The 27,816-nt window shown below is 29.7% G+C and overlaps 1 protein-coding gene across 2 annotated transcripts; it reads right to left on the bottom strand.

Annotated features, from left to right (window-relative positions):
* Positions 1-858: 858 nt before the first annotated feature.
* Positions 859-22,905, bottom strand: sxc (O-linked N-acetylglucosamine (GlcNAc) transferase sxc). 2 transcript variants are annotated; one of them, XM_015516589.2, is made up of 14 exons: positions 22,530-22,905; positions 19,158-19,308; positions 18,847-19,090; positions 18,706-18,774; positions 15,173-15,369; positions 3,756-3,845; positions 3,582-3,687; positions 2,597-3,520; positions 2,382-2,507; positions 1,902-2,288; positions 1,606-1,836; positions 1,281-1,533; positions 1,098-1,221; positions 859-1,028 (listed from the first exon to the last, which is right to left on the bottom strand). In XM_015516589.2, exons 1-14 carry the CDS (start codon positions 22,600-22,602, stop codon positions 866-868), a joined length of 3,138 nt encoding a protein of 1,045 aa, XP_015372075.2. In that variant the 5' UTR covers positions 22,603-22,905; the 3' UTR covers positions 859-865. The 2 variants fall into 2 exon arrangements, with proteins under 2 accessions (XP_015372075.2, XP_015372085.1); XM_015516599.2 differs by lacking the exons at positions 15,173-15,369; positions 18,706-18,774; positions 18,847-19,090; positions 19,158-19,308; positions 22,530-22,905 and adding an exon at positions 10,371-10,534.
* Positions 22,906-27,816: the final 4,911 nt, after the last annotated feature.

The following is a 27,816-nucleotide window of genomic DNA, read 5'->3' as shown; positions in this document are numbered from 1 at the left end:
CATACCTATTGTTTATTTAATTATTAGATATAATATGTACAACTATCACAGCATATTAGGACTATTGTAAAATTTACAAGGCGCGACTACTCTTGTTTCAAATAATGACGCTCCCACTGGAAGGGTAACATAGCAAAAACTGTTTAGAGTGGAATTAGAATCACATAGTTTATGCTCTTAGTAGAAACACCTAAAGTTAAAACAATATAGAAGATAATATTTTCAGTGCAGTAACATTTTTATTGTTTGATTTCATTTATTTAGATTTAAAAATTAAACTTGACCAAAATGTGTACTTTTTAACATTGAACTTTTTAGTAAAACTATATATTATTATAAAAAAGCTATTAAACCAGTTATACATTAAAAAAAAAAAATATATAGCTATTTAAATTATTACTTAAATACTAACTATGTAATATATTTAATAGTAAACTATGTATAGGTACATTAGTAATAAGGTAATTGAAGTTTTACATTACATTGTACAATATTTATTTATCTCATATGGTTACAAATTAAATCACATGGAATCAATCCACTTCTCGCATCAATATTGTATTTTAAATTTTAATCATCAATATAAATTTATTTTAGTTAATACTTAAGTATTATAAAAAAGTTCTTCCAAAATTAACTATCAAGTATTCTTTACTAGACATTATTATTAATTATAAAAATCATACACATGTTAATTAATAGATTTCATAAAAATAATATTCCAATCATTAACTTTTCAGTCCACTTCTCGCATCGATTATGAGTTAATACTTATAAACCATTAACCTATTCGATTTTACAGTTGTAATTTCACAACAACTATTAAATTAATTTGAGAAAAATTTTTTTTATACTTACAAAATGTTTAATAATTTTCTAGGGAAAGTATATGATCAGGCTTTTCCCCTTTCTGATGCTTATCCCACATTGCTCTGTACAGCCTTTCTAAGCCATTTGTGTATATTGAACAATTAAACAATGGACTTTCAGACCGTGCTCGCCAGACTTCTGCTCTCATAGTTTTCAGACTAAAAAAGATATTTTAAGTAAAATAATATAATATTCATTAAAATAATACTTATGAATAAAACACTCACTATTCCTTATCAGTTCCCAGTCTGATAGCAATGTCTTGATACTCCTCTCTAGTCCGTGCAATGAGTTCAGGGCACCCAAGCGTTGCCAATTGTGACGCAGCTACTCTAGATGCCAATGTTTCTCCTATACCGATATGATGATTAAAAATGTATCAAAAAACTTTAAATGACTATGTATAATACCTGGCAAGGTAACAACTGGCGTGCCCGTCCATAACACGTCCATACTAGTAGTGTGGCCATTACAAAGAGGAGTGTCTAAGCATACATCAGCTAATTGTCCCCTACGTACATGTTCTTCTTTAGCGGCAACATTACTAAACAATATACGGCCCGGTTCAAGTCCTAAACTAGCAGCTGTGCTTTGAATATGGGTTTCACCAACTGCAGGGAAACGTAGCAACCATAATACAGAATTGGGTACAGCTTTTAAGATCTAAACACAACAAAATATTTAAATACAGAAAAAAGTGTACAAAAATAAAAATAAAATATATATCCTGCTTACATTAACCCACATAATAAGAGTGTTTGGATCTATTTTGTACAACTGGTTAAAATTGCAATAGACCACAGCGTCTTCAGGCAAACAATACTGTTGGCGTGAAGTAATAACAATATTTTGCGGAACTTCTTCTCCTGTGGCTGCTTTATTATTGCCATTATCGACTACTGCTAATCCATTTTGTAATACAACTCCGTTGACAGAAGTTTGAGCCTGTCCAGAAGCAATCATAGTCTGGAAATTAAATAGATTTTTAGTTTAAATAAAACATTTCATTAGCTTATTTTTTTAACTCATACCTCAATAGGTGTAGTAGTTGGCAATTCAGCAAATTTAAAATTAACCTCAACGGGTCTAGTTTGTTTTGAATCTGTTAGTTCTGACATGATAACTTGTTTTATTTCTGTTACATTAGTATTTTCAATAATTGGCGATAAATCTGCAGCATTTATCACTGCCACATTGTCTGCCATATCTTTTCTGCTGGTCACCTTATCACATAAAATGATTCGCTCACTCAAATGAGGGAACATTTGTCGATGATCACCAACAAAATATGTATGTGGCATGTAAGCCAATTTCTCGCTGTATTGAGATGCAAGTTCAATAGGTGATGTAACCATATCAGTAATTAAGTAGTCCATGAAAGGAGCACCGCTCGTGCCTGGATATCCAAGCCACATGACCTAAAAATGAATTTGATATAATAGTAGTCGCATAATGCACATATTATGTTCTTATCTAATATTTAAAACCCTAATATAATTAAATCAATTTACTTGAATTGGAGCAGGGCGCAGTGCAAATATTTCATTTCTTGCGCCTTTTGTGTATCCATTCATATTCACTAAAATGTGAATACCATCATTATTTATCTTATCAGCAGCTTTTCCATTACAAGGGATCTGTAATAGAAAAATATGGTAAATATGTTTGAACATTAAACATTATTGTAAGTACAAAAAATAAAAATGTAGTAAAATTAAATTCTTACATTTGATAAATCAATAAAATGTTCTGCTTCTCTAGCAATTTTTGATCTAAATGTAGTAGTATCATCTGTTGATAAAGCATAACAGAATATTTCGACTTTTTCTTTGTTGTGCAGACCTGGTATAGATTGCATTAGATGTGAAGTAGGATGATTTCCAAAATCTGATGACACGTATCCAATACGTAAACGATTCCCAGGAGCCAAATCTTTGGTATACTTGTATGGAGGTTTATGCAACACTTGGATTTTTTCCAAACACAGAGCAGCATGTCTTCCAGCAATTGCCTTTCGAAAGTTGTGAGATAATGGGTATAACATAGAATGATGAGGATGTACAGAAGGCAGACGGTTTTTCTCCAATTGTTCAGCAACAATGCTCACTAATTTCTTCATGCGAGATTCATAATCAGTCCAGTCACACACAATTTGTAAACAATGAGCAAGGTTGCAATAAGCATCGGGAAAGTCTGGTTTTAGCCTCAAAGCCGTTCTATAGGATGCAATAGCTTCTGGTATATTTCCAGAATCCTTGTGAATAGAAGCTAAATTACTGTGAGCATCAGCAAAAGCAGGGTTAATCTGTATAGCTCTTGAATAACATTGTAGAGCATTCTGTATATCTTGCATCTCTTTGAGAGTGTTTCCCATGTTTGAGTAGGCATCTGCAAATGTAGGCTGAATACGAATGGCTTCCTGATAGTGATTTAAGGCTTCCGTTAATTTGCCTTGTTGTTGAAGAACAGAAGCTAAATTGGAATGAGCGGCAGCAAATTCGGGGAAAACTTCCAGAGCTTTCAAATACAGTCGAGTCGCTTCTTCTATGTAACCTTGTTCTCGTTTTATATTGGCCAAATTGTTTAGAGAATCTGCATGTGTTGGACATAACTTCAAAGCTGTATTGTAGCATTCTTCAGCATCTGCAACCTATGGTTAATAACATTATAATCAAGGCACTATAAAATTTAGAAAAAAATGTTCAACATACCTGTCCCTTTTCTTTTAAAGCATTAGCCAAATTGCAATAGGCATCGGGGAAGTTGGGTTGAAGCTCTATAGCACGGCGATAAGTATCAATAGCTAAGTCGATAAGTCTGAAAAATAATGTAAAAATTAAAAATTAAATTTTTGAGAAATAAACAAATGTTTAATTTATACTCACCCTTGTTCATAATAAACACAAGCCAAATTCCCATGCACAACAGCATTGTTTGGGCTCAATGCCAATGCTCGAAGATAAGCAGATACAGATCTGAAACAAAATTTATAATAATTATAATAATTTATTTCAAGACCTTGAAGTAGATGAAGCAGTTAAAAGATATTTCAATATAATTTAAGAGGACGCCACACGGATATTTGTTTTCTCAGTCTTATAAAACGTACAACATTTATGAACATTACAATTAAAGTGAATTTACCTCTTATACAATTTAAAGGCAAGAATATTATGCAGGGTATCTAGAAGGATTTTATCGATATTATTATTTTTAAACTGTTTTTTTCATACTTTTTAAAACGATCATCACTTAAAAATATCAATAAAATTCTCTGAGATGCACAAATAATATTTTTGGCTTGAACTTTTATAAGATATTAGTTTATTACGTAACAATAATAGGATCCTAATTCACTTGATCGTTTCGCTATCAATGTGCCCATAACCCATACGTAGGCGTTGTTTGTATCACCCCCGTAGAATAGGTTATAAAAAAAATGTAACACTTTCGTACACCAGTTTTCCCTATTCGCATACGGTCGTTTAAATGGATCACTCCGTATAAACATTAAACGTAGGTACCATACAATTTTGCGACGACACGCGAAGTTTAATTTGCTTGGCCTGAAAAGACGACGATGTCGCCCCATCCCCTTGCACACAAAAGCCGCCGAGCTTAATGTAGCCGAACGACAACGATTTCAAATAGGATATAGTCAACGGGCTGAACGGGGACAGAATATTGTTGTCGGCCGACACCGGTGTTTAATAATATTGTATATTGTGTATTTATGCACACGAAATCTCAATTATCAGGAACAGAATTCCCAGCAGTCGTGCACACGCTGCTGTTATGTAGGTCTATGAATGATATATACATAGTCTCTCGATAGGGTCGAGATATTACCTCATCGAAGGATACAAACAGCGCGAATTAAATTTCATCCGATCATATGTTATAACGTAGATAAATTTATCGGAAAATACGACACGTCGAGAAGCATTACACACGCAGTATTGTAACGAAACACATTCAAGAGCTGGAGCGTTAAATAGGACGAAGTTCGGAATATAATTATATGTAAACAGTCTGTATTCTTATAATATGTAACTGTATAACAAGAATATATTATTATGCATGCTTTAGTGCAGTAATATTATATTAACCACATCTAAACAAAATTTATATTTTATTATTAATTTTAGATGAAATTAATTGAATTATCAAACTTATAGCATTAACCTTCAGGTATTGCAGAGCATAGCCTGCACGGTAGCATGATTTATAAAGAGTAACAGTTATCTAATATTAGGTAGTTATTAATAAATTAACATTACTTTGATTTTCTCCTGCAGTTTTTAATAATACAATTTAAGCCTATAAATTAATATTTCATTACAATTTATTTACAAAACTTTGACAATATCAAAATTATCACAACGCTTATAACGTTGTCATAAATTTAAAAATATATATGAGATGTGACTATATAGGATAAATATTAAAAATAGGCCCATTGCAATATTATTATTGTAAGAATTGTTATATTTTATGATGTTAATGGTATACATTTAGTACAATCGATGGACTATATATATACCTACTTAAGGTTTTAGGTAAAACAAATGAGTTAATAATTCTGAATGTCAAAAATACAACCAGTATCGAAATCAATTTAACATCTCCGAACAAATCTGTCAAGCACTTGGACCAAACTCACAGGATGTAAAAAACTTAATTTTATTCTTAAAAAAAAAAAAAACAGAATTGTACAATTTATTTTATGTAGAAAATTTAAATATTTAAAAACTAAAAATGTAACCAAAAAAAAAATTTTCTTTTACTAATGGCCTAGTTGTCGATGTATTTTGATCAATAAAAAAAAAAAAAAAAAAAAATGTGTTAATAATACTAATTCGAAATCAAATTTTATTTTATTTTATCAAATACAATTATTCTAATAAACTGTTAATTTTTTAAATGCTATAATAGTAAATATAAAAGTATTGATCAACAATATACATAGGTAACAACAAAATGTAAAATATTATTCCAACACATTGGCGCACTGAGAAAGGGGATCTATAAATAAATAGTAAATATATGTATTCAATAAATATCCATCATTTACATTCGGAACAGATGTTCAAATAAGTTGCTTTTTTACGTTTAATTAAAATTTAATAAACATATTCTTGGTCGTTTTTTCACGATAACATTTAAATCAATGGTACTTCCATGTTAAATGTATTATTTTTATATTTCAATGTAATTGGTCGGTATTCAGCTCATAATTTACACTATAAGTAGAATTATTTTTTTATTATTATTTATTAGGTTTTAAAATTATCCCAGCTCTTTGGTATACTGCTATATATTTTTTCGTATTCAATGTTAAAAAAAAATTGTTTTTTTTTTTAAAAAATTTTTTGATTATATATACTTAAACTTCATGATTAAATAAATGTTTACGATTTAATTTATTTTATACCCGTTTACTAGCATATAAACAGTATATTATTTATAAATAAAGAAAGTTATACAAAAAAAATAAATGTATATTATATGAGTTCAGTTTTAGTAACTAAATAAACACAAAATATATGTATAATAATATTGTAAGCCGATTATTAAATAAATATCACAAGATATCTATATTTAAAAAAATTCAATTAGAAGTACGGTTAAAGTTTAAAATAATAAATTATTATGAAATCAACTTACTATCAACTAACTACATGGAGGGTTGACAAGGAAAAAATACAAAAACAACACGAAAATTCTTTAAACAACACCAAAAAATAAAAATAATAACTTAAAGTTATTATATCGATTATTAAACAAGAATAGCGTCTTGGATATTATATATATCCATCAACTTTGGTATCTATATAGAAGTATTTTAATTGAAATATTTTTATTTAGTTCGGATAACACGCCATCATCGAAAGACACGAAGTATTTTTATGACAATGTTACGAATTTCTAAATAATCAAGTTCGCTTTTACACGAAAATCTATCGATTGAATTTAGTACCCACATTTACCTTTTGGTAATATTTTAACTGAAAAATAAATATGAAAATATAAAGCGATACATAGGATATTACATATGTTGAAACGGTTAACAACATTGTAAATGTATTACACAAGGAATGGAAAGAACGAAAGAAAATAATAAAAAGAAGTCCTAAGCATACAAACAGTCTGTTTTCTCCATCATTATTAGATGCAAAACATTTTTCAGTATTCATGAGTCCGTGTTGTTCAGTTAGACATAGATAAGAACCTACTAGTAAAATATATTTTATCGTCACATACTTCATGAAAATTGAACTTTTATAACCGTTAAATTAAATATTATACAATACCAACTTTTATTTTGATCAAAATCTAACATAATTTAAAAAAATTAATTTAAATTTTAAAATAAACCGACAAACGAATTATAGTAAATTCGAAAAATTTCAATGGCCCAAATTATTAATAATCAATAAATCAATAAGATGTTTTGTTGTATATCGTACACGTGGAAATAAGATAATCAAAAGTGTAACCTTCAGTCTGACTGCCAGAGTTTGAGAAATTGTTGTATAATATTATGTATATTTTATTCTCGTTTATAAACTGTGAATAGAAAGAAAGAAATGTGATGCATTAAACAAGTCATATTTTGCACATGACAGATAATATTTACAGACACAATACTAAATAATTGATGGATTATAGTATATAAATTATTACTAATGGACAATATGTTTAATGACACTATTAAATAATTCATGTGTATAAAATAATATGTTCGAACAAAAAACTAAAATGTAATTAAAATTTCCCGTAGAGGCCAGAGGGTAACAAATTTAATTCATGGTAAATTAGAATAAATAGTCAAAAATAAAAACAAAAAGAAAGAAGTTGAAAATCGAATGAACAACGAAATAATATGACATAATTCGTACACCAGATTACTCTTTGTCCAAAGATATAATATAAAATATTATTACGCGTATGTATTGATAATCTGGAAAAGCTCATTAATTAAAAATAAAGTTAATTCTATTTAAATTGTCATTATAGTTGTTGTTTGGAAGCAGGATAAGCTTTATAATAAGAGGTTAAAACGAAGTTGATGTAATCCTTTTGAGTAATGCAATATAAAGGGTAATACCTCGGGTAATACTATATACTTTTCTGTAAGAACAGTCACATCACGAATAAAAATACTTCAGCACCATGCGCGCAAAACGACGACAGAACCTTGGCCTAACTCTTATACATATTACTACTTCGTACTTTTATAATATTATGTAGATTCATCGTTAAAAAAGATGAATAACGTTTTCCAAAAAGTTATATTTAGATAAAATCCTGGCGCGAGTCCAAGCAGTTGGCGAAATTCAAAACACGTTACTACGGCGAGAATGACTCAACTAAATTAATATTATGCTTATTTTACGTATGTATACCTATATGTATATAATTATAAATTCATGGGTTTTAAAACTTTTGATCCAGCAAAAGTCATGAATAAAATAGTAAACAAGAACACGCTGCCGCTATTTTCTATTTAAAGTTTTAATCTATTAATCGGAAGTTACACGCGAAATACCACCTTCACCGCACTATCCATACACCACATATGCCACACGCGCGAGGGTGTTATCAAGGTTTGTGAAACTCCTCTGGAGATATTAAATTAATATTGTATAGTAGTATAATTAATATTGCGAATGGAAGGTTAATATAGAAAATGATTGCTTTCGTACACACACATACACACGCATATATATATATTATAGGTATACAATCTTATTAAGTTTTGTAAAAATAAAATGTAATAATATAATACAAAAACGGTGGTAGACGATGCGAAGCGCAATATTGTTTAGAAAACGGGACGAACGTGCATGCACGCATGAAGGTTCGACGAAGATGACCACATGCGGCGGTGGCAGGGATCGTTAATGTCACCGATACAACAATAACTACTAAATAACAGTAGCCCTACTTATCCAACAGCGGGGGAAGAGACTTTTCCCGCAGGACAAAAGACCAACGACGCCAAAGGTATAATAATAAACTATAAAAACGAACGAGTGTGAATGTGTGTGTGTTCGAGTGTATAGGTCCTTCGCCTCTGCAGTAGCGACTCGACGAAACCCTTTAAAGAGAAATCAATTCCATTCTTGCCACGGCTTGAAGAGTAACGACAGGTCGAGTAAAATAAATTAAAATCACAATATAATTATATTTTCTTGGCGTTCTTCAGTTTTCAGTTAAATTCACCAAGCAGGAGGCAAAATAATAAAATCTACCACCACCATAAACGTTTGGACTTTTGACCTAACAACGCAATGCGTACCTACACTATATAATATATATTTATTACTATATATCTAACGTCTCCTCTATCCTTAATCCTTGCTATATATAAGCCATCAAGACCTAGCTAATTTTTAATTGAAAGGGTTCATGTAATCGGGGAATAGGAAAACGAACTATTTTATTTAGTGGGAGGAATATTTCTATATTAATTAAGAAAAACTGATTCACAACTTACACTAGTGACTAGTACATTATGTATAGAACTAATAGTAGTAGTGACTAGCCAAAATATGTCAACCAATATCATAAAAATTCGGAAGCACTATCCTGTACTTCAATAAAATATCATAATATTACAACTTTATGGCAACAGAAGAACAATGCTTAGTTAAGGCTGAATTTCTAAAACGGAAAATGGGAATAAAAATTATATCCAATCATCAAGGTTTGCAAACTTTAACGAAAAAAAAAAATAATAATAAATACGAACAAGATAAACCGACAACGCGGATTAAAAGAACACGTTTTGAATAAAATATACACAATACCTTTAAAGTTCAAAAAAAATAATATTTTACAAGACAAACTACACAACGAATGTGAGAGCTACTTAAATAAAGATATTAAAATAGGAACATTTTTAAATAATATAGTTAAGTGTAGAAATAGTTATAACTGTTTATAAAATACATAATATATATATTTTATATTTATTTTACCTGCTTACTACCTACTTTGTAAGTATTTATTTGGTTTTTTGTTCATTTTGATTGCTAACTTTATTTTTGTTTTTAACGTATTATTTAAATTAAATTTATTGAAACTATATCAATATTGTAAATACTTTAGAATCCCTGAAAGTTACATTTTTAGGGGTACCTGCATCCCGCGTTTTATACTTCTTTTTTAATATGATATAAATTCTATGGACCATACACCAATATTCTAATAGTCCAATTGATTATAGGTACTCAACGTTCTCGCTCAGAAATTTAACAGCACATTTTACCTAATAAAACTAAATTGTATTTTAATTATTGTTGATCGAAAGTATGCCAATAAACATTGAACAAAGAAAATACAATTTTTGCAATTCATATACTTATATTCGTCGTGTGCAAACGTTCATTCTTCTCCAATAATCCACAACACATAGCCCCGTGCTACTCCCCCCCCCCAACCCATTATGATCAATGCGTTTATTATTATATTATTATGATGACGTCGTGTACCTTTTCATCCACCGTTTAACGACGCCCAGACATCCGTCAGCCGGGCCGTCCCGCAGAGCAGCGGAAAACCGCGACTCGTCGTATCTGCGTTGCTCATCGGGCGGCAGTATAGTTATGATAGTGTACACGACGATGCACTGGTAGTCCATTGCGCACTACCTCGGTATAAGATTTAACACGCTGACGGAATACTGCACCGCGACGATCGTAAATTGGGGGATGGGGAGAAGAGTGACGGACACGCGGTCCCAAAACTACTAGCTATAAATGTATAATATAATATTAAAATACTCGCCAAAAGTGGCCGCGGACGATGTTGGCCGTCGGCCACTCTCTTGAAGTCACACGTGGGTGGGAGGGGGGTGGCTATCATACGCACGCGGACGCCGCCGCGAGCGTAGGAAAAGCGCGCGTCGAACGTGACTCTCAACTGCAGCGGCGACACGGACAGACGGCGCCGACTTTGTTATATTTTAATATGGCGTATCTCCGCTCTCGATTTTGCCCGCTGTCGTACAACAAAGTATTCGCGCCAGCGCGTGCTCAACGCCGAGCAACAGGCGTCCGCGACAGTGGCGCGCCGTGCCCAGCCGTCGCGGTCGCCATGGCAATGTCGCAAAATACCTACCTATATTATATACGCATAGTAGACGCGAAGTTGAACGCTCTTCTCACGAGGAGGGTTCGAAAATGGTGTGCTCGAGGTGGTGGACGAAACATTTCGATCTCTGGATGTGATTTTTTTGCTCTGCACTCATTCACCCGCATATCGCCCACTTGATTCGATAGGTTACAATATGTAATAGAAAATATATTTCATCGTTGTCACAGCCTCGTCGCCGATCCCCATCTCAATAAATGTTATTATCAAGAAATATATAGAATAAGCAAAGTTCGCATTATACACGACTATATATAAATTCCCCGAACATACAGAATAAAATCTATATCGTAATCACGGCACAAGTTCGTAAAAAAATTGCTTCCTTATTCACGATGAAGTCCGGTGTCGCTGCTGGGAAGCCTACTTATATATATGATACCGCTTTCCCATAGAATAAACACTGCCGCGACGTTCTATGATAACTTAGTTATAAGCATTTTGAATTTAAGCTTTTCTTTATACGCTTAACTTGTTACAAAATTGAACCAACGTAAAAAACCTACATACAAACCCACACACAAATGTTATTCATCTCTATTGTAAAAAATGGCATAGTTCTTAATTTAACCATAAATAATTGCATCATATACCGGTCGTCATACAAAACTAAATAATTGAGTATAAATTATAAATGAAACGAATACAGATTAAACACTGTAAACTAGTGCATTATTTACATTCATAGAATACAATGAAAAAAATCAAATGCTCAGGTTAAAAAAATAGTAGTTTAGTAATAAACCAAGTAAGCAATAAACTATAAAATCACAAATTTAAATTTGTTTGGAATTTCCATTAGGGTTATTTTTTTTTAACTTAACATTTAATTTCCGCGCGAAAATAAAAATATGCAAGTGCAGCGCGTCAGTTGAACCATTATGTATGTTCCCAAACATAACCAGTATGTTCTCACATTTGTATTTGAATGTGTTTTTTTTACTCAATGTTGTAGCAAGTTATGCGTAAATGAAAAAGGATAAACTAAAATTGCTCATAATTCACTCAAAAACTAAGTTATCGTAAAATACCTACATATACAAACACAGAAAATGTTCTTATCATCAAGTTTAATAATAAGTCAATTTACTCTAATTTTAAAACTAACGGAGCTAAACGTGATCAGATTAGCGTAAATTTGCTATGTTATGCACTTAAAAGACGGAGATAAGCAACATGTGTGTAGCGTCCCATTAAAGAATTTAGTATTAAGTATTTGAAACAAAATGATAAAAAACTAAATACAATAATTTATTATCATTGGCCATAAATATTAATTTCAACATTTTCTCCATGTTTTAAATGAATTTTGAAAAAAAAATAACAGAAGTTTATTTTACACTTTCAAGAAAAAACAATAATTAAAAAAAGGAAAAATCTAACATTTCGTTAACTTTTTTCTGCTTGTCGAATTCAATTGACTAAACTTTTTATTACAACAAAAAAACAACAAAATCTGGTGTATAGAACACTAATTACCTTTCTACTTTTCTAATTATTAATTATTGCATTTATTAATTAACATAACTAATAAAATAAATTTATTAATTATAATGTATGCAAACAATATAATACAAATAATTAATTTTCAAAGTTCAAGGAACATATATATATATATCTAATATTTTATTAGTCATTATGTAACCTTTACAAATACAGTAACTTGTGGGGGGGAAGAATGATCTGTACATGTGTACTTATAATTTCAATAATTTATTTTTTCATTTTTAATATTTAATTTAACGGTATTATATACAACTTGTAAGTAACATAGTACTTATACAATTATGTTAAAAATGAATTTTTGAAACTCTTAAGATATAATACGAATAAATAGACACGTGGTGCTTTATGAATATGCATTTATATTATATTTTTGTAGAAGAGGACAGATTGCTAGTCGTCAGAATTATAATAAAAACTGTACATTTAATATATAGGTAGAGCCTGTAATACCTTTAGTTACTATGGTAACGGGCAAATGTTCAATAGGGGTTCTCAAAATACATACATTTAAAATAACAATACATTCACGGAAAAATTAGTGAAATTATTGAAGTTTTTAACTATTTGATAAATCACCAAATGTACGGATAAAAAATTAAAAATTTTGTTTTATAAAATTACAATTTACATTAATGTTATATCGGATTTAAACAAAAAAAAACACAGAAATTCTTGTTTTCATGTACAAATAATAGAAACTAGTTTTCTTATTTTAGAACAGTCAACATTTAAAATAGAACTACTTGTACAATTCATTAAAACAGCTTTTCGAAGGTTAGGTTAGGTTATTCAACTGAATAAAAATTATATTTGCTTGATATCTTTATTAATATTATGTTTTTCCATTTAAAATATTTTTAAAATATAATTATGTAAAATTATTATTTAAGTTTATTGTATGAATATAATATAATGTTCTAATGTTTCACGCAATTTGATCACTATATAGTATATATTCAGTCATTAGTAACGGAGTGAAGAAACTCATCCAGCAGGAATCAATCAAGTAACTAATATGTATCCTAAACATTCGATCTGTTTGAATTGTTGATTGCCCTTAATCTATAAATGCGTCCCATTTATCAATATCCTGGCAAAGCTGTCTATGTATTTTGACTGGTTTTTATAAAATTCTTTCAAGTTTTATGTAATTTTGCAGAGATCTTAATCTCAAAAACCATTCTCGAAAAAAGTTTTTATTTTTAAGAGAAGCCGATGAGATAAGAATATTGTTGTACAGTGTATACCTACCAATATTTTTTTCTTTTAAGTTTAAATTGAGATTGCTTAGATATCAAACATTTTATTAGAAAATTAATAAATTAATTTTCTTTTTTATGACTATTCAATAAAAGACATGTTTATAATGTCCTAATATAATCTACCTAACATAAATTATATTACAAATAGGGTTGCCAACCGGCCGGTATTTTCCCGGCCCGGCCGGTAATTCACATCCATAGACTTAAAAAGCCGATATTTTCAAAATAATAATTTTAAAATTATCTGAACGAGAGTTTCGATATATATATATATTAATATTATATCGTTTTTGTAAAATTGGTTATCATATTGCTGTCAAATCATACCTATATAATCTTAATGACATTAGATGTCTATCGTCAACTTTGACACTTTTATAAGTAGTAGGTATATATAACGCCGTGAAAAATACCGCTAAATATACATTTAAAAGTTTATAATTTACTTTACTTTATTTAATTATTTTATCATAATGTAATATTAATATTATTAAATTTATTATTTTAAAACTATGTAATATATCATTCAATTTATTATTTATACTAATATCAAATCAATTTATCAATTATACTTATATCAAATAAAAATTTACTGAAATTATGCCTTTTTTTTTTTTACTTACACTTGGGCTGGTATTTTCCAAATTGAAAGTTGGCAACCCTAATTACAAAGCTTACATGATATTATATGAAATATACCAACAAAAATACGATCATTCTACAACTTAAGTTTTTACTGAAATCAGATTTTTAAATTAAGGTATAATTAAAACAACATTTTCCACACTTATAAAAAATTGATGTTTGATTTTACGTAAACATAAATATCTTAATGGACTCGGAATTCAGATTTAAAATACTATTTTTATTACATATTCAAATTCTAACAGATATAATCATGTACTGGTTTAACAATTATATCTTTATAAAATAAGAAATGAAATAATGGTATATAAATAATTTAGAGTATTAATTAAAAATTATCATTTTAACACAATAATATACCCGAGCAATTAATCAATAAGCTAAGCATCTCTCCACAATTATTACAATATAATATTATAATATCATTATATTGTATATTAACAATGAATATTTACTCTGAAACCAAGTCTTAATATATTTTCTTTATTATAGAATATCAACCAAATAAACATGAGTTTTATAATAGATATTATATGCTAGACAAACAAAATCAGTTAATATTGGATTTGATTTAACTTAAAAACATCAGATTTCACTCAACTTTTAATTCATGACAAAGAAAATGAATAAGAACTTAAAATATTGTTTTAGATAAAAATGAGAGCCAGTAATTATCAATCTTAATGATAAATATATATATTATCAAGATAAAGTAATTAACTACTTACCTATCAAATATTCTTGATTCTTTTAGAACGTTCCCAAGATTAATGTATGCATCCAAAAAGTTTGGATCCAAAGCAACAGCTTTCTCAAAATGATGAATAGCTAACCAAATTTCATTCAGTGAGTTGAATACACACCCTAGATTGCTCCAAGCAACAGCAAAGTCTGGTCTGGTTTCAATTGCTTTCAAATAGCATGACTGTAAATATAAAATATAGAAGGATCCCAGAGGAAATTTAAGGAAAGGAATTAAAGAAAAAACAATTAATAAAAAGCAATAGCTGTGTCTTATAGTTTAAGTGTAAACGGAAAAACAGATTGAAAAGTGTTATGTACAAATTCCTCTCCAAAAATTATTTAAAAAGTTGGGAAAGCGCAGAAGAAGACATATAATATGCCAGTCTAAACCAAGACTAAAATTTGGCTGTAAAGGCTGCTAAAATAATTTTACATGGGAAACTTGTTAAAAAAATATTTAGTTTTCTTTAATTAAGAGAGAAAAGAAAGGCATTCATAATAATTTTAACAGCCAGCAGACAAAACGCGCAACTACGCTGCAACATAATACGACAAAAAATATTCTGATATTTTTGAAATCGTACTATGTTTATAAAGGGACCTAAACGCGCTTAAGCCATACTTTATATTTTATATTTAACACAATAGAAGTGTTAGGAGAGAAAATGTACACTAGCGCGCATGCTTCGTCATTAACTTCGCATTCCTTGACACATTCCTATAAACAAAAACAAAAAATGCACTTGTTAAGAAAAAAAAATCCTAACATCTAATATATTTGTCTACTTCAATTAGAGAAAATTATGACCAATGACAACTTAAAATTAAGTACCTATACTTTAGTGTACTCATAACATTTTTAAACATCATAATTTTCTCAAAGAAGTTTTGGAAAATTATGATATAACAACAAAAATAAAATAAATTTTTGGCCCTTTTGTGAAACCGGCATTGACACCGTCGAGATGAACATTGTTACGAGAGTGTGAGGCGAGTGGTTACCAATAAATTAAGTACTTTTGGTGTAATTTCCCGTTTACAAAATTTGATTTTAAGAGGTGTGAATTAGTTTGTACCTATTAATGTATGAGGTGGTAGCTATTCAGGAAATAGGAACACACTCGCCGTACATCCTCATCAACTAAATACACAACATTTTCGTATCATGGACCTAGACAAATTGACGATGGTACCTGAAATTAAAAAAAAAAAAATCCGAATGATATTAGTATGCACTGCTTGTTCTTAAAATATATTTATAAGAAAAACTAGTTTCTTTCATGAAAAAAAGTCATCAGAGATTTCGAATTTAGAAAAAATTTAGTTTCATTGAAATGGTTGAGATGAAGTTTAGTTTAAATATAAAAATGTAATTTCAAGACTGTATTAATTCAGATGTAAAAATGTTCTAGTTATATTGTACTATGCAGCGAATTATAAATATTATGTTGAACTACAAAAAAAAAAATGTTATAATTAACAAGTTTAAAACAGTAGTATAAGGATTTAACTGGAATTTAAATTGAGCTCTAATAATTGAATTTTAAATACAGTCTTGAAAGAATACTTTCTCGATCAAAAACCCATTGCACAAATGTTTTTTTTTTTAATTAATTGAATCTATGCACTAAAAAAAAAATATGTAACCAACTTCCCAAAAACAAGAAATTAAGACTTAAATATAATTATTATTAGATGATAAAATTCCCAGATCGAGAAAGTGGCAAAGATTTGTTATAATTACTTACCATCAATAGTAAGGAAGGCAGGGTTGTCCATCACTTTTCGAAACCAGGAAAACGATTTGAATAAAAATGAAAAGAAATTGAAGGAAGAGAGATTAAAGATGAAAATCAACGAAAGGTATATTGGTAACTTTTTGTTGTAGATCGGCGCATTGAAAACTTTAAACGAAATCTCATCAACTAGATGAATCAAAGTTATAGATATGTTTATCTATTGTAAAGACTTAAGATAATTATCAATATTTTTAAAATATAGATGTTGTAATATAAGAAGTTAGGATACATTTTTTTTTATATATAAAAATAACTACAGTAATCTCAGTCATATTATATATATATAGTGCTGAAATATATATCACATGGAATTTGATGAATACATGAATTAATTGATAATGAAAATATTACATATGTAATAATTCAAAGATTATCATAAATATGACCATGTCTTAAGTAACAACCGTAACAATCTAACACAATATTAATATTTTTTATTTTCTTAAATTATTTTAATAATTTAATATAAATTTATTATTTATGTTTTCACTGCTAGTTACACATTTAATGGTCGTTACAAAATTGAACACAATATTATATAACATAAGTGATGACAACTAATTAAAATACAATAATAGATTAGGCCATTTTAATGAAATTATGTAACTTGATTAGTTAAATTAAATAAATCAAAAAAAAAAAAATCAGAATGATCTACTGATCATATTGAATTAATAGTTTATACATGGTCGAATTACTGAGACTTCTGTGGATTAATATGATTATTTTCAATAAATATTTTACCAAATAATATTTTACTATAAGAAGTTTAAAAGGAATAAAAAGTTTTTAATTGCTTTACAATAGATCTAATGTAAATAAAAATATACTTAGTTGCTTAATATTGAGTAAAACTTACTCTATAAAAATTAAAAGACAGCAATTGGATATTCATCACCAAAAAAACACATAGGTTTCAATACTTAATCTGTTATTCATCTCTATTGTAAGAAATGTCATAGTTCTTTATTTAACCATGAATAATTGCATCATATACCGGTTATCATACAATGCTAAATAATTGAGTATAAATTATAAATAAAACGAATACAGATTAAACATTGCAAACTAGTGCTTTATCTATATTCATAGAATACAATGAAAAAAATCAAATGCTCAGGTTAAAAAAAATAGTGGTTTAGTAATAAACTATAAAATTACAAATTTAAATTTGTTTGGAATTTCCATTAACCTTGTATTTTTTTTTTAACTTAACATTTAATTTCTTTCCGCGCGAAAATAAAAATATGCAAGCGCCGCGCGTCAGTTGAACCATTATGTATGTTTTCAAAACTCATCTATTTTTTACATTATAACTAATACAATAATAAAAATAATTATTCATATAAATATTCTAGTTTGATTTTAACAAAAAAAAAAAAAAAAAAAAACATACATAATGATAAAAAACTGAAATTCCGCAAACAACCAAAAAAAATACATTATTGTTCACGGAATAAAATTATTTTGATAATACTGAACATTTTGAAACAATCAATCTAGAATAATAAAGCCACAGCTAGCAAAATTCATTCAATTTGTTTCAAAAAATTCAGTCATAATTCGCGCAATAGATGAGATCCAATTGCGGTCTTGAGATGTTAAAATAAAATAAAAACTATAATTCAGTAAAATGTATGCTATTTTTTATCAGTGACCAATCTACAACAGAACACCTGAAAAATTAATAAAGTAATACAATTAGTATTTGTTTTTACCTTAGCCTCGTCCAATCTGCCTAATGCTTTCAACAAATTTCCAAGATCGCTTCGAACGCAATATAATTCCTAAATAAATTAAATTTATCAATCATAAATTTTATTTAAGAAATCACTATCTGAATAAAAATTAAAACTTACAGGGTTATATTGTAATGCCGTTACATAAGCTTGAACAGCTTGTTCCATATCCCCTGCAGCTACTAGAGCAGCAGCTAGATTTATGTAACCATCAATAAAATCTGGCTTCAAACGTACAGCATGCCGGTAATTATCAAGTGCATCTTGAAGTTGTCCACGTTCTTTGAAAACATTTCCTAGATTACTATAAGCTTCAGCTAGTAACGGATTATGTTTAATAGCCATTGATGAAAATTGAGCAGATCTAAAGAAAAATTAATAATTAAAAACAAAGCATAATATTATAATGTTTAAACAAAAAGTAAACTAACTTATCTAAACGTCTGCATTGGAAATGAATTGATGATAAAAGTAATAGTACACCGGTATTATTAGGTTCTTGACGCCAGAGCTGCATACAATGTCTTTCTGAACTTTCATAATCTCCAGATTGGTATTCTCTATGTGCCAATTCTAATAATCCTATAAAAATGAAGTTTATTAGATTTAAACTTAGTCACTCAACTAACTTTCAACCTAAATAAAAATTTGATTCTGAATGTACACTCGCTGTAAAATTATTCTAATTAAATAAAATATAATTACTGCATAGATTATGATAATGTAGAAATTACTATGACATGTTAGGTGAATAGGTAGGTTAAAAGATAGATTTTAAAAAGCAATTGTAAGGGCTGTCATGTTATAATAATAGGACAATAAAACAGAATATAGGTGTTTAGAGATGAGAATTCTAAGGTTAATGTGTATTGCGTATATAACCTGGGAAAATGGAATGAGAAATTAATTCATGAAGGGTAGTGTAGGAGTGGCAACAATTAAAGAGAAAATATATTTTAGTCAAGTTATGAGGATATGTATTTCAGAGAAAGTGAGAGTAGCTAGGATATTAACTAAGAAGAACAGAGGAGAGGAAAACTGTTAAGTAGAATAGGTGAGTGACAGAGATATGCAGGGGTTGTATATAGAACACGAGTGGTCAATTCCATATAATTAGAAGCAAAAGGTGAAAAAAAAAAGATTTAATTACTATAAATCTACATTGTGCTCTAGATCTTTTAACAATAAAATACTAGTTGAAAAAATAAATATCTAAGAACCTATATTAGTTGGATTGTATTTAAGTAAAATATGCAATGAAAATTGTACCTACTGTAGAAATGTTTTCATGAAACATCTAATACTCTGGTATCGTTTAACCACAATTGATTTATTTTTGTTGATAATGATAAGATGATTTTATAAGTAATTGACATAAGGTACAACAAGTGACAATAAGTAATTTAGTGTATCAAAACAAGCTTCCATAATGATCTTAAAAATCTTTATTATAAGACACCTGGGAGGCTAGAATATAGATAATTTATCAGGTGTTTTGGTATAATAAGCTTTTTACAGGATAAATGTAATCATTTCTATAATGTATGAAGGTATGAAATGATATTATTTTTTTTTATATTCAAAATGTATATAGATACCTATAACCAACCAAAACATTTTAGAATTTAATAGTAAATTCAATGTTGTTGATTTAAAAATTGAATTGTACTTAAAATTAAATATATACATGAGACACATACACATATACATGCACTATATATCTTTTTCTAATATGTTTATTTTCATTTAAAACTATTAAGTTTAGTCTTATGCACAAAACTGGTCACTTAAAACTAAAAAAACATTTTTTAAAACCCATCAAAAATTTATTAAAGAGGCAGAATGTACATAAAAATTCATGTAGTTTAAGGTATTCTGCACAATGTCAGTGCACATCAACTAAATAGACAACATAGAAATAGCAGAAGTTTATAAACATGTTGACTTTCGACAATCTTGTTGCAATATGAACCTAATATAAATAATTATTAATTCCATAATCAATAAGTGTACACAATAAGCTCTTGCTCACAAAATAACACTGTTAATGACCAAGTTGAATAGTTCTTATCACAACCTTGCAATAAATCACTCACTATTTATACCCATAACATTAAGATTTACTGCTGAAAAGGTTATTGACTATAATTTAACAATAATTAAGACTACAATAGGTAAATAGAGAAAAATAAAATGAAAAAAATCAAAAATAATTCTGTCAATCAAATTGCAATAGAAAAAAAATAAACACTTAAAATAATGATAAATGTAAATTTAAAATAAACATTGACTTGATAGGTATAAATCTTGTAATCTTCAAAATATTAAGGTTATGGAACTTGCCTAATAAGTCAGTACTCAGTTTTAATATTCAAAAATAAATAGTGTCAATGCAACAATATATTCATTTTTATTGAATATACGGTTTGTACCTCGATTTGTACCTACATACTCTGTTAAATATGACTATCTTAATAATAACAGAAAAGAATACAGAATAAAGTAAATAATAAATTAATGGATACAATTTAAAACATAAACAAGATAACATTATATAATAGTCTTATTATTATACATTTCCAAATAGATACCGACATTAGAAATGAGTGATCTGCGTTTGCACTAGACAATAAGCGCCTCGTTGGGGCGTTAAACATATGGTTGGTAGTAGACTGAAGAATATTGATATAATGAAACTTGATTTATGTTTAGCGGCAGATCCATAGATGCCTTGTACCCTCAGTTAAGAACAGTACGTAAATACAGAGGAAAATACATCAAAGATGTTGAATGGGGAGGGGTGTCTAGTGGAGCTACAACCCTCAGGAATGTTATTTAGTCCCCATCTCATAAATTTTATTTAGTTACATTTTTAGAATATATCTTGTGAACCAGAAATATAATAGGCTATAATCCCATTATATAAATTCATCAAACTACGCCTTTGACATAGGTACATACAATCAAAGATTGTGGGAAACACCAAACCATAAGGTCTGTCCACAACATATGTTGTATTCATTTACTGACCGTAATTCATGTGGACCACTATTGGATTTCTGTCGATCGAAAAAATTGGAGGCATCGAAAACATTTCTATTAAAACGAGTTGAAAAACGTATTAAAAATATGATATCTGTAAGGATGGCTATTAAGTCACGTGAACCGAACACGGCGAACACACAGAAAGAGATAATTTTAATTATACTGCACAAGTGCGGTCAAATGATCAAATTGAACGATCCACGAACGTGGTAAACCGTTTAACGAAAACAAAATAACATCTTGCAATTTTACTGCATTGGTATACGACGAAACAAAAAAAATCGATCTTAGATAGCCGAATAATTGATTAATGCTTGACGTAGCCATACAGGTAGATAGGTCTAACTGTACAATATAATACCGTGATGTTAGGATCGAATATCGCGTGGCTGGAAATAGGTACCCTCTATGGGTTAATGATACAACGTAATAATAATATTGTATTTCGTGATAATATTTATCGTCTATCGATGGTTACGAGTGTTACGACTAAGTGAGAAGTCTATTTCTGTCAGCCGTTAGCGTAGTGTACACGTCGTGGACAGAACGACTAGCGAGTAAAGCACTTCTTTAAGTCACCCCCCGCACTATCACCGATGTCCACGTTTTACACACAAACGCTTTTGGGTAAATAATGACGGTGATAATAAATCTGACGATACCGTAATTGTTATTCGCGCGATACTTATCTTGGAACTTGAAATAATAAAAATATAACAAGTAACGGCGATAAGCGCTATGGACTCGACGACACTTACCAGCAGACGCGTTTTCTTCGAGTTTCAGAATGACCGTGGCTCCGGGGAGCTGGTGGTGAGTCTGGGACTGCATCGTGTGGTGTGTCCTGTTATGGTCGATAACTTAAATCTTCACACAGGCGACTACGGTCGTTCGAAACTATAAAAATTACGGTCGTCGTCGCTCCGCGGTCATGCGTTAAGCGCGACACGTTTAATATTCGTGTCTTCGTGGTTCGTACGTAATGACAATTTACGGTAGTCACACACACACACACACTCAAATGACGAACACACTGTGACTGTACGGCTCAACACTCACACACTCACGTTCGTGTGTATTAAATACACGCGGACACGGTACACACTCAGTGGCGTTCACACTGAGCCACTGAGGAGTCGGTACCACTGTGGTTGTAGCGACGCGCCGCGCGGTGGTGGTAGCCGACAATGCGCGCGCCGTTCCGGTCGTGGACGGTAAAAACAATGGTGGGGTGAAAGCCGATCGGTTTTCGTTTGAATCGGGGGGCGCAGTGGTTATGGAAATATAGACGACAGCCACAGCCGTCTTATTCTCTTGTGCGAAGGGCGCCGAAAACGAACAGACGTCATTAGCGGCGTCAGGGTAACGACATGCGCGCGCAGGTCTGATCGGTTTGTATGTGTGGTGGGAAACTGGGAAGGACGTTGGTGCGCTGCTGCCTAGGGCCGTGACTTTTGGCGTGCGAGATGAGTGGGGTGCGCAGTGGATAACATAAAAAATAATTATTATGCTTGGAGCAAGCAGCTTGCTACAATAAGTACAATGGGCAATTGTATAGCTATAGCACCGTAGGCTGCAGCGGCAGCTGTTCTCTCGCTCGTCCGTCCGTCCACCGCGAGCTGAAACCATCACTACTGCCACAACACCGGCTGCAGACGCAGTGTCGACCGACCACAAACGTGAAATTCTCGCCAGCAGCACGTCAAGCTCAATCGATACAAGACCGGGCGCGCGCTTGAACCGCTTTTTTTGTAGATTTTATATAATATATTCCATAGTACACTAATTTTGACATTTAAGGCAGGGCCGTACACTCATGATCGGTGGCCGCATTTAAGTTAAATGTATTTAGGAGCAAACCTTTAAAGACACCCCCCTTCGTATTGGTAATAGGGCTCTTTAATATCATATATTATTAAATTCTTTTTCATGTGGGGTCCCTTTTTAAAATTTTCTGGTGGGCCAAAAATGGCCTATCCGCCCATGGGTTTGTTGTGTTCATTTTGCAACCACATTGTATTTTCATTCCAATTTTTTTAGTAAAAGTTTTAACTAGTTGTATTAAATGTTCAAGCCTTAGTTATACAAATTTAATATTATATAATGTTTAGCTACAATTTTGATATTAATTGTGATTTTCCATATTATTTTAAAATGTATGGAGAATTTTCAATTTTTACCTCCCAAGAGTAAAAACTAGTTTCAATTCGTTTCCAATAATCTCCAGTAAAGTTTATAACTAGAAAATTGTTTCTGTTAAAAAAGTTGTTAAGTTAAAGTTGTACAAACATTTTTTTGGATTTAAGTCGTTTTCTACTATAAAACGTAAACATTTTGGATTAATTCATTTAATTTATATAGTTTGTTATAGGCGTTATAGCCCACCCAAAATTTTTTTAAACAAATTTTATATTTAAACAATGTTGTAAACTTGTAACAACACAATAGTTCAATAATCCAAATAACTTGAAAACGTTGACGTTCATGTTGTAATCGTGATTTGTGATGTTAATTAACCTATGATATATTATAATTTCTATAATATATTTTATATTTCTATGGTAACGCAACGGTCAATATTTTGTATTGTGTGGTCATGGGTTTCGTGTAGGTACCCAGTTGGCAGTTACCCATTACACACCACAGAAGATACGTACTATTATTTATATTTTATACTGCATACCTACTTGTGGTATAGTCCGTTATCTATTAGTGTTGTATGGTCAGATAGAATGTTATGAGTGTTTGAAATTTAAATTTTTACAACATTGGATTTTCACTAGATTTCTCATTTAGCGATTTTCTTATTTTGGTGTAACTCTAAAACAAATGACCGCAGATACTTAAAATTTTTACTGAATGTTAATTAATAGGGATAGAAATTTTCTATAATATATTTGATAAAATTTTCAAAATATTTACATTTGTTTTGAACTGTTTACTGGCATTTTAATTTTTCAACTTTTTTAGTTTTTTTCCTATAAATATCGATAAAAATTTATTTGTTGGGTAGAAAAGCTTGAAAATTTAATATAAGGCTTCTAATACATTGTAACAATAACAGTTGAAAAATATTAAAAATACATAGGTAGGCATGATTTTTTTTTTATAAGCATTTAAAGTTCAAATTTTGACTAAATACGTAAAAATTATGGCAATGTTCAAATTATCTTAGATTGAAATTCATAAAAGTTTTTCTTTTTAAATCTAAGATTTGAAAATTTAATTCAAGATTCCTTTTAAGTTGGCTCTTGGCTACCTTTATTGGGAAAAAAATGGCCTCCGGAAAGTCAAATATTTTAATTAGTATTAATAATAAATAATAATAATAATCTATAATATATCCTAGACAGATAAACCGTCTCCGCTCAGAATCGTTTTTCGTACCTATACAATGATATAATATCATTGGATACAAATTTAATACCATTCATTACAGTGACGTACTTGTAACTTATACTGTACAGCAGAGCGATATCCCCTTTCTCGCTTTTTTTTTTTTAATTAGTTTTTATTTGCAATCAGTTATAAACAATAAAAACGTAAATGATGGATGAGCGTCTTTCTTATAGCACCCCCTCAGAAAAACGCCTGCTTCAAAATAACAAAAAGGCCGAACGGGGGTGATAGCACCCACGTTTGGAATCACTGTTCTAAACTATTTAAATTATTATAGACTTAGCCACTTTGGAGACTTAAAATTATAACACTTATCTACTTATCAACAAATGTCTTTGGAAATATTTAAAATACCAACATTAAACGCGTATAAAAAATAACTGTTTGAGCCAATATTTATGAAATATAAATAGAGAACTGTGTCTGTGTGGTGAATATTTTGGTGAACAGACTTTTTTTGTTCGCTTTTATTAAATTTTAAATGGAATTTCAAACTGAATTAGATTTCAGATGTTTAGTTTGGTCTGCAAATTATAATGGAATAACTTATAAGTTATAACTATGTTTACATCTAAAATATCAATACATCCATAATCAATACAAAAAAATATTAAATACATTAAACGCATTATAGTTATTTTTGCAAGGACTTTGTTTAAATGCCAAGGGGGGGGGGGGCAAGATGTATATTGGTGGCTCAATCCGGGAGAAAAGGAATTCGTCACACCGACGGGTTTATTATAATAATAATATACAAACAAAAGTACAAAACATCACAAATAATTCCATTTTAATTTAAGCAGTATAAGCACCCAAGTCATCAGGGCCTCATTGGAGTCCTCAATAAGTGGTATCTATTATCTAATACACTGATGCTACACAAAATCACTAAAGGACAAAGGTGCAAGGTATACTCTTTTACACGGTTTTACATAAAATTAAAATAATATTTTCATACTTTTCATGCTTTCATCTAGTATCATCGTATTTAATTTGAAGGAATCATAACAATATTCTCCCGCGTTCTTATTATCGACGCTACCTAAATGATAAAAAAGTTCTTATAACTTTCACTGATAAAAAAAACAACCATAATTCCATATTTTTTAATGTAGGTACTAACATTCACAAACATAAATATTTTAATTAATAAATGTATGTAAGGTTTACGAAAGCCAAAGGTAGGTACTTTGGCCATAATCAGTTGAAAACTCACCTTGTGTTATTTATACTGACTGATGTTCTTACAAATTTTTAGTGATTGTATTTATTGAATTTCAAATAAATTTGCAAATAATTAAATAAAACTGAAATCTTTTAATGAAAATGGCTTTTATATATTAAAATGTATACATAGGTAGTATTACATTTTTTTTTGAGAAATTATTATTTTATATTTATACCTTATTAGTGTTAATACCTACTTTTAAATCCATACTTTGTTTTATTATCAGTTCCGTAGTATTATTTATTATATTATATTACATAGTTACTATACATAGACACATAGTACCTACATACATCGGCGCCCGCAGGGGAGGGCAAGCTGGGGCATTTGCCCCCCTGGCTTTATCATAATATTTTTTTTAATTGAATGTTTTAAGATAAATTACTATATACTATACAACAAATTTAAAGTATAAAATAAGTTGTAATATAATAAAATATAATCCATTGTATACGAGTATAATAAAAAAGGTTATTATTTTAAAACACCTAGTAAAATTATAATATTTATCCTCAAATCTTAAGATTGCCCCCCCCCCTCCCTAGAAAAATTTCTGCGGGCGCCTATGCCTTTTTTTTCCTTTTATATACCGGAAACGGGTGGGAGCTGTTTAGCACAATACTGCCACCTGAACCCGTACCTATCGTTTATTCACCATGACAAATAACAATATACAGCGAGCGCCTCTATGCCTACATATTATATAGTATTAATAATCAATGGTAATATGTATAAATAATTCAATAATTGTAAACCTTACCTGTTATAATTTATAACTTCATAAGTAGGTAGAATAAAACACAAACAACTAATATAAAATGAGTTAAAATGTGATAGTGATACCTATGTATTAGGTATGTCCTTATTATTAGAACATTTAGACGCATTAGGTACCTAAATTCCGTTTATTATTTTCTAAATATTTATGTACTTTGAATTTATAATCTCATTCTACGACTCATAATAAATCATAATACTTACACTTATTTTCGTTGCAAAATACACTTAATTGATATACATCACCGCACTTGTATGAATCGACAGATATTGTAAGATATTGGAGAGTGAAAAAAATATAAGCCTCTAAATGGTTCATTTTTTTAATTTAAAAAATCTGTACCTTCTACAATTGAATAGGTAGCACAAATAAAACACAGTATAGCCATTTTATAGTTTTAAATAATTTAACAATTATGTGTCTAAAATCAAATATAGATACTTTATGTTGACTTTTAGCATTTTATTTACCATGTTCGTTTTTATATTAATGATTAAAATTTGTATGTTTGAATAATAAAATAATATTACTGTATTTTAATACAGTTGTATACACAATATATATATCACCCATATGGCCAGATCTATGATAACCTGGAAAAGTATATTTACAATGTTGACTAAACATACATTTATACATT

This window comes from Diuraphis noxia, unplaced genomic scaffold (assembly GCF_037042655.1).
Source record: "Diuraphis noxia isolate RWA-SAM2 unplaced genomic scaffold, SU_Dnox_SAM2 contig0003, whole genome shotgun sequence".
In the NCBI taxonomy this organism is placed as follows: Eukaryota; Metazoa; Arthropoda; class Insecta; order Hemiptera; family Aphididae; genus Diuraphis; species Diuraphis noxia.
Note: the sequence above shows the minus strand (reverse complement) of the source record. Positions and strands in the feature narration are given on the sequence as shown.

Excerpts from the sequence above, each read along its gene's own strand:
- sxc (XM_015516589.2), bottom strand. The coding sequence starts at position 22,602 with ATGCAGTCCCAGACTCACCACCAGCTCCCCGGAGCCACGGTCATTCTG. Across the intron at positions 18,775-18,846 it reads CGGCATTACAATATAACCCT|GAATTATATTGCGTTCGAAG; the intron begins GTAAGTTTTAAT and ends TAATTTATTTAG. Across the intron at positions 2,508-2,596 it reads ATTTTATTGATTTATCAAAT|ATCCCTTGTAATGGAAAAGC; the intron begins GTAAGAATTTAA and ends TTTCTATTACAG.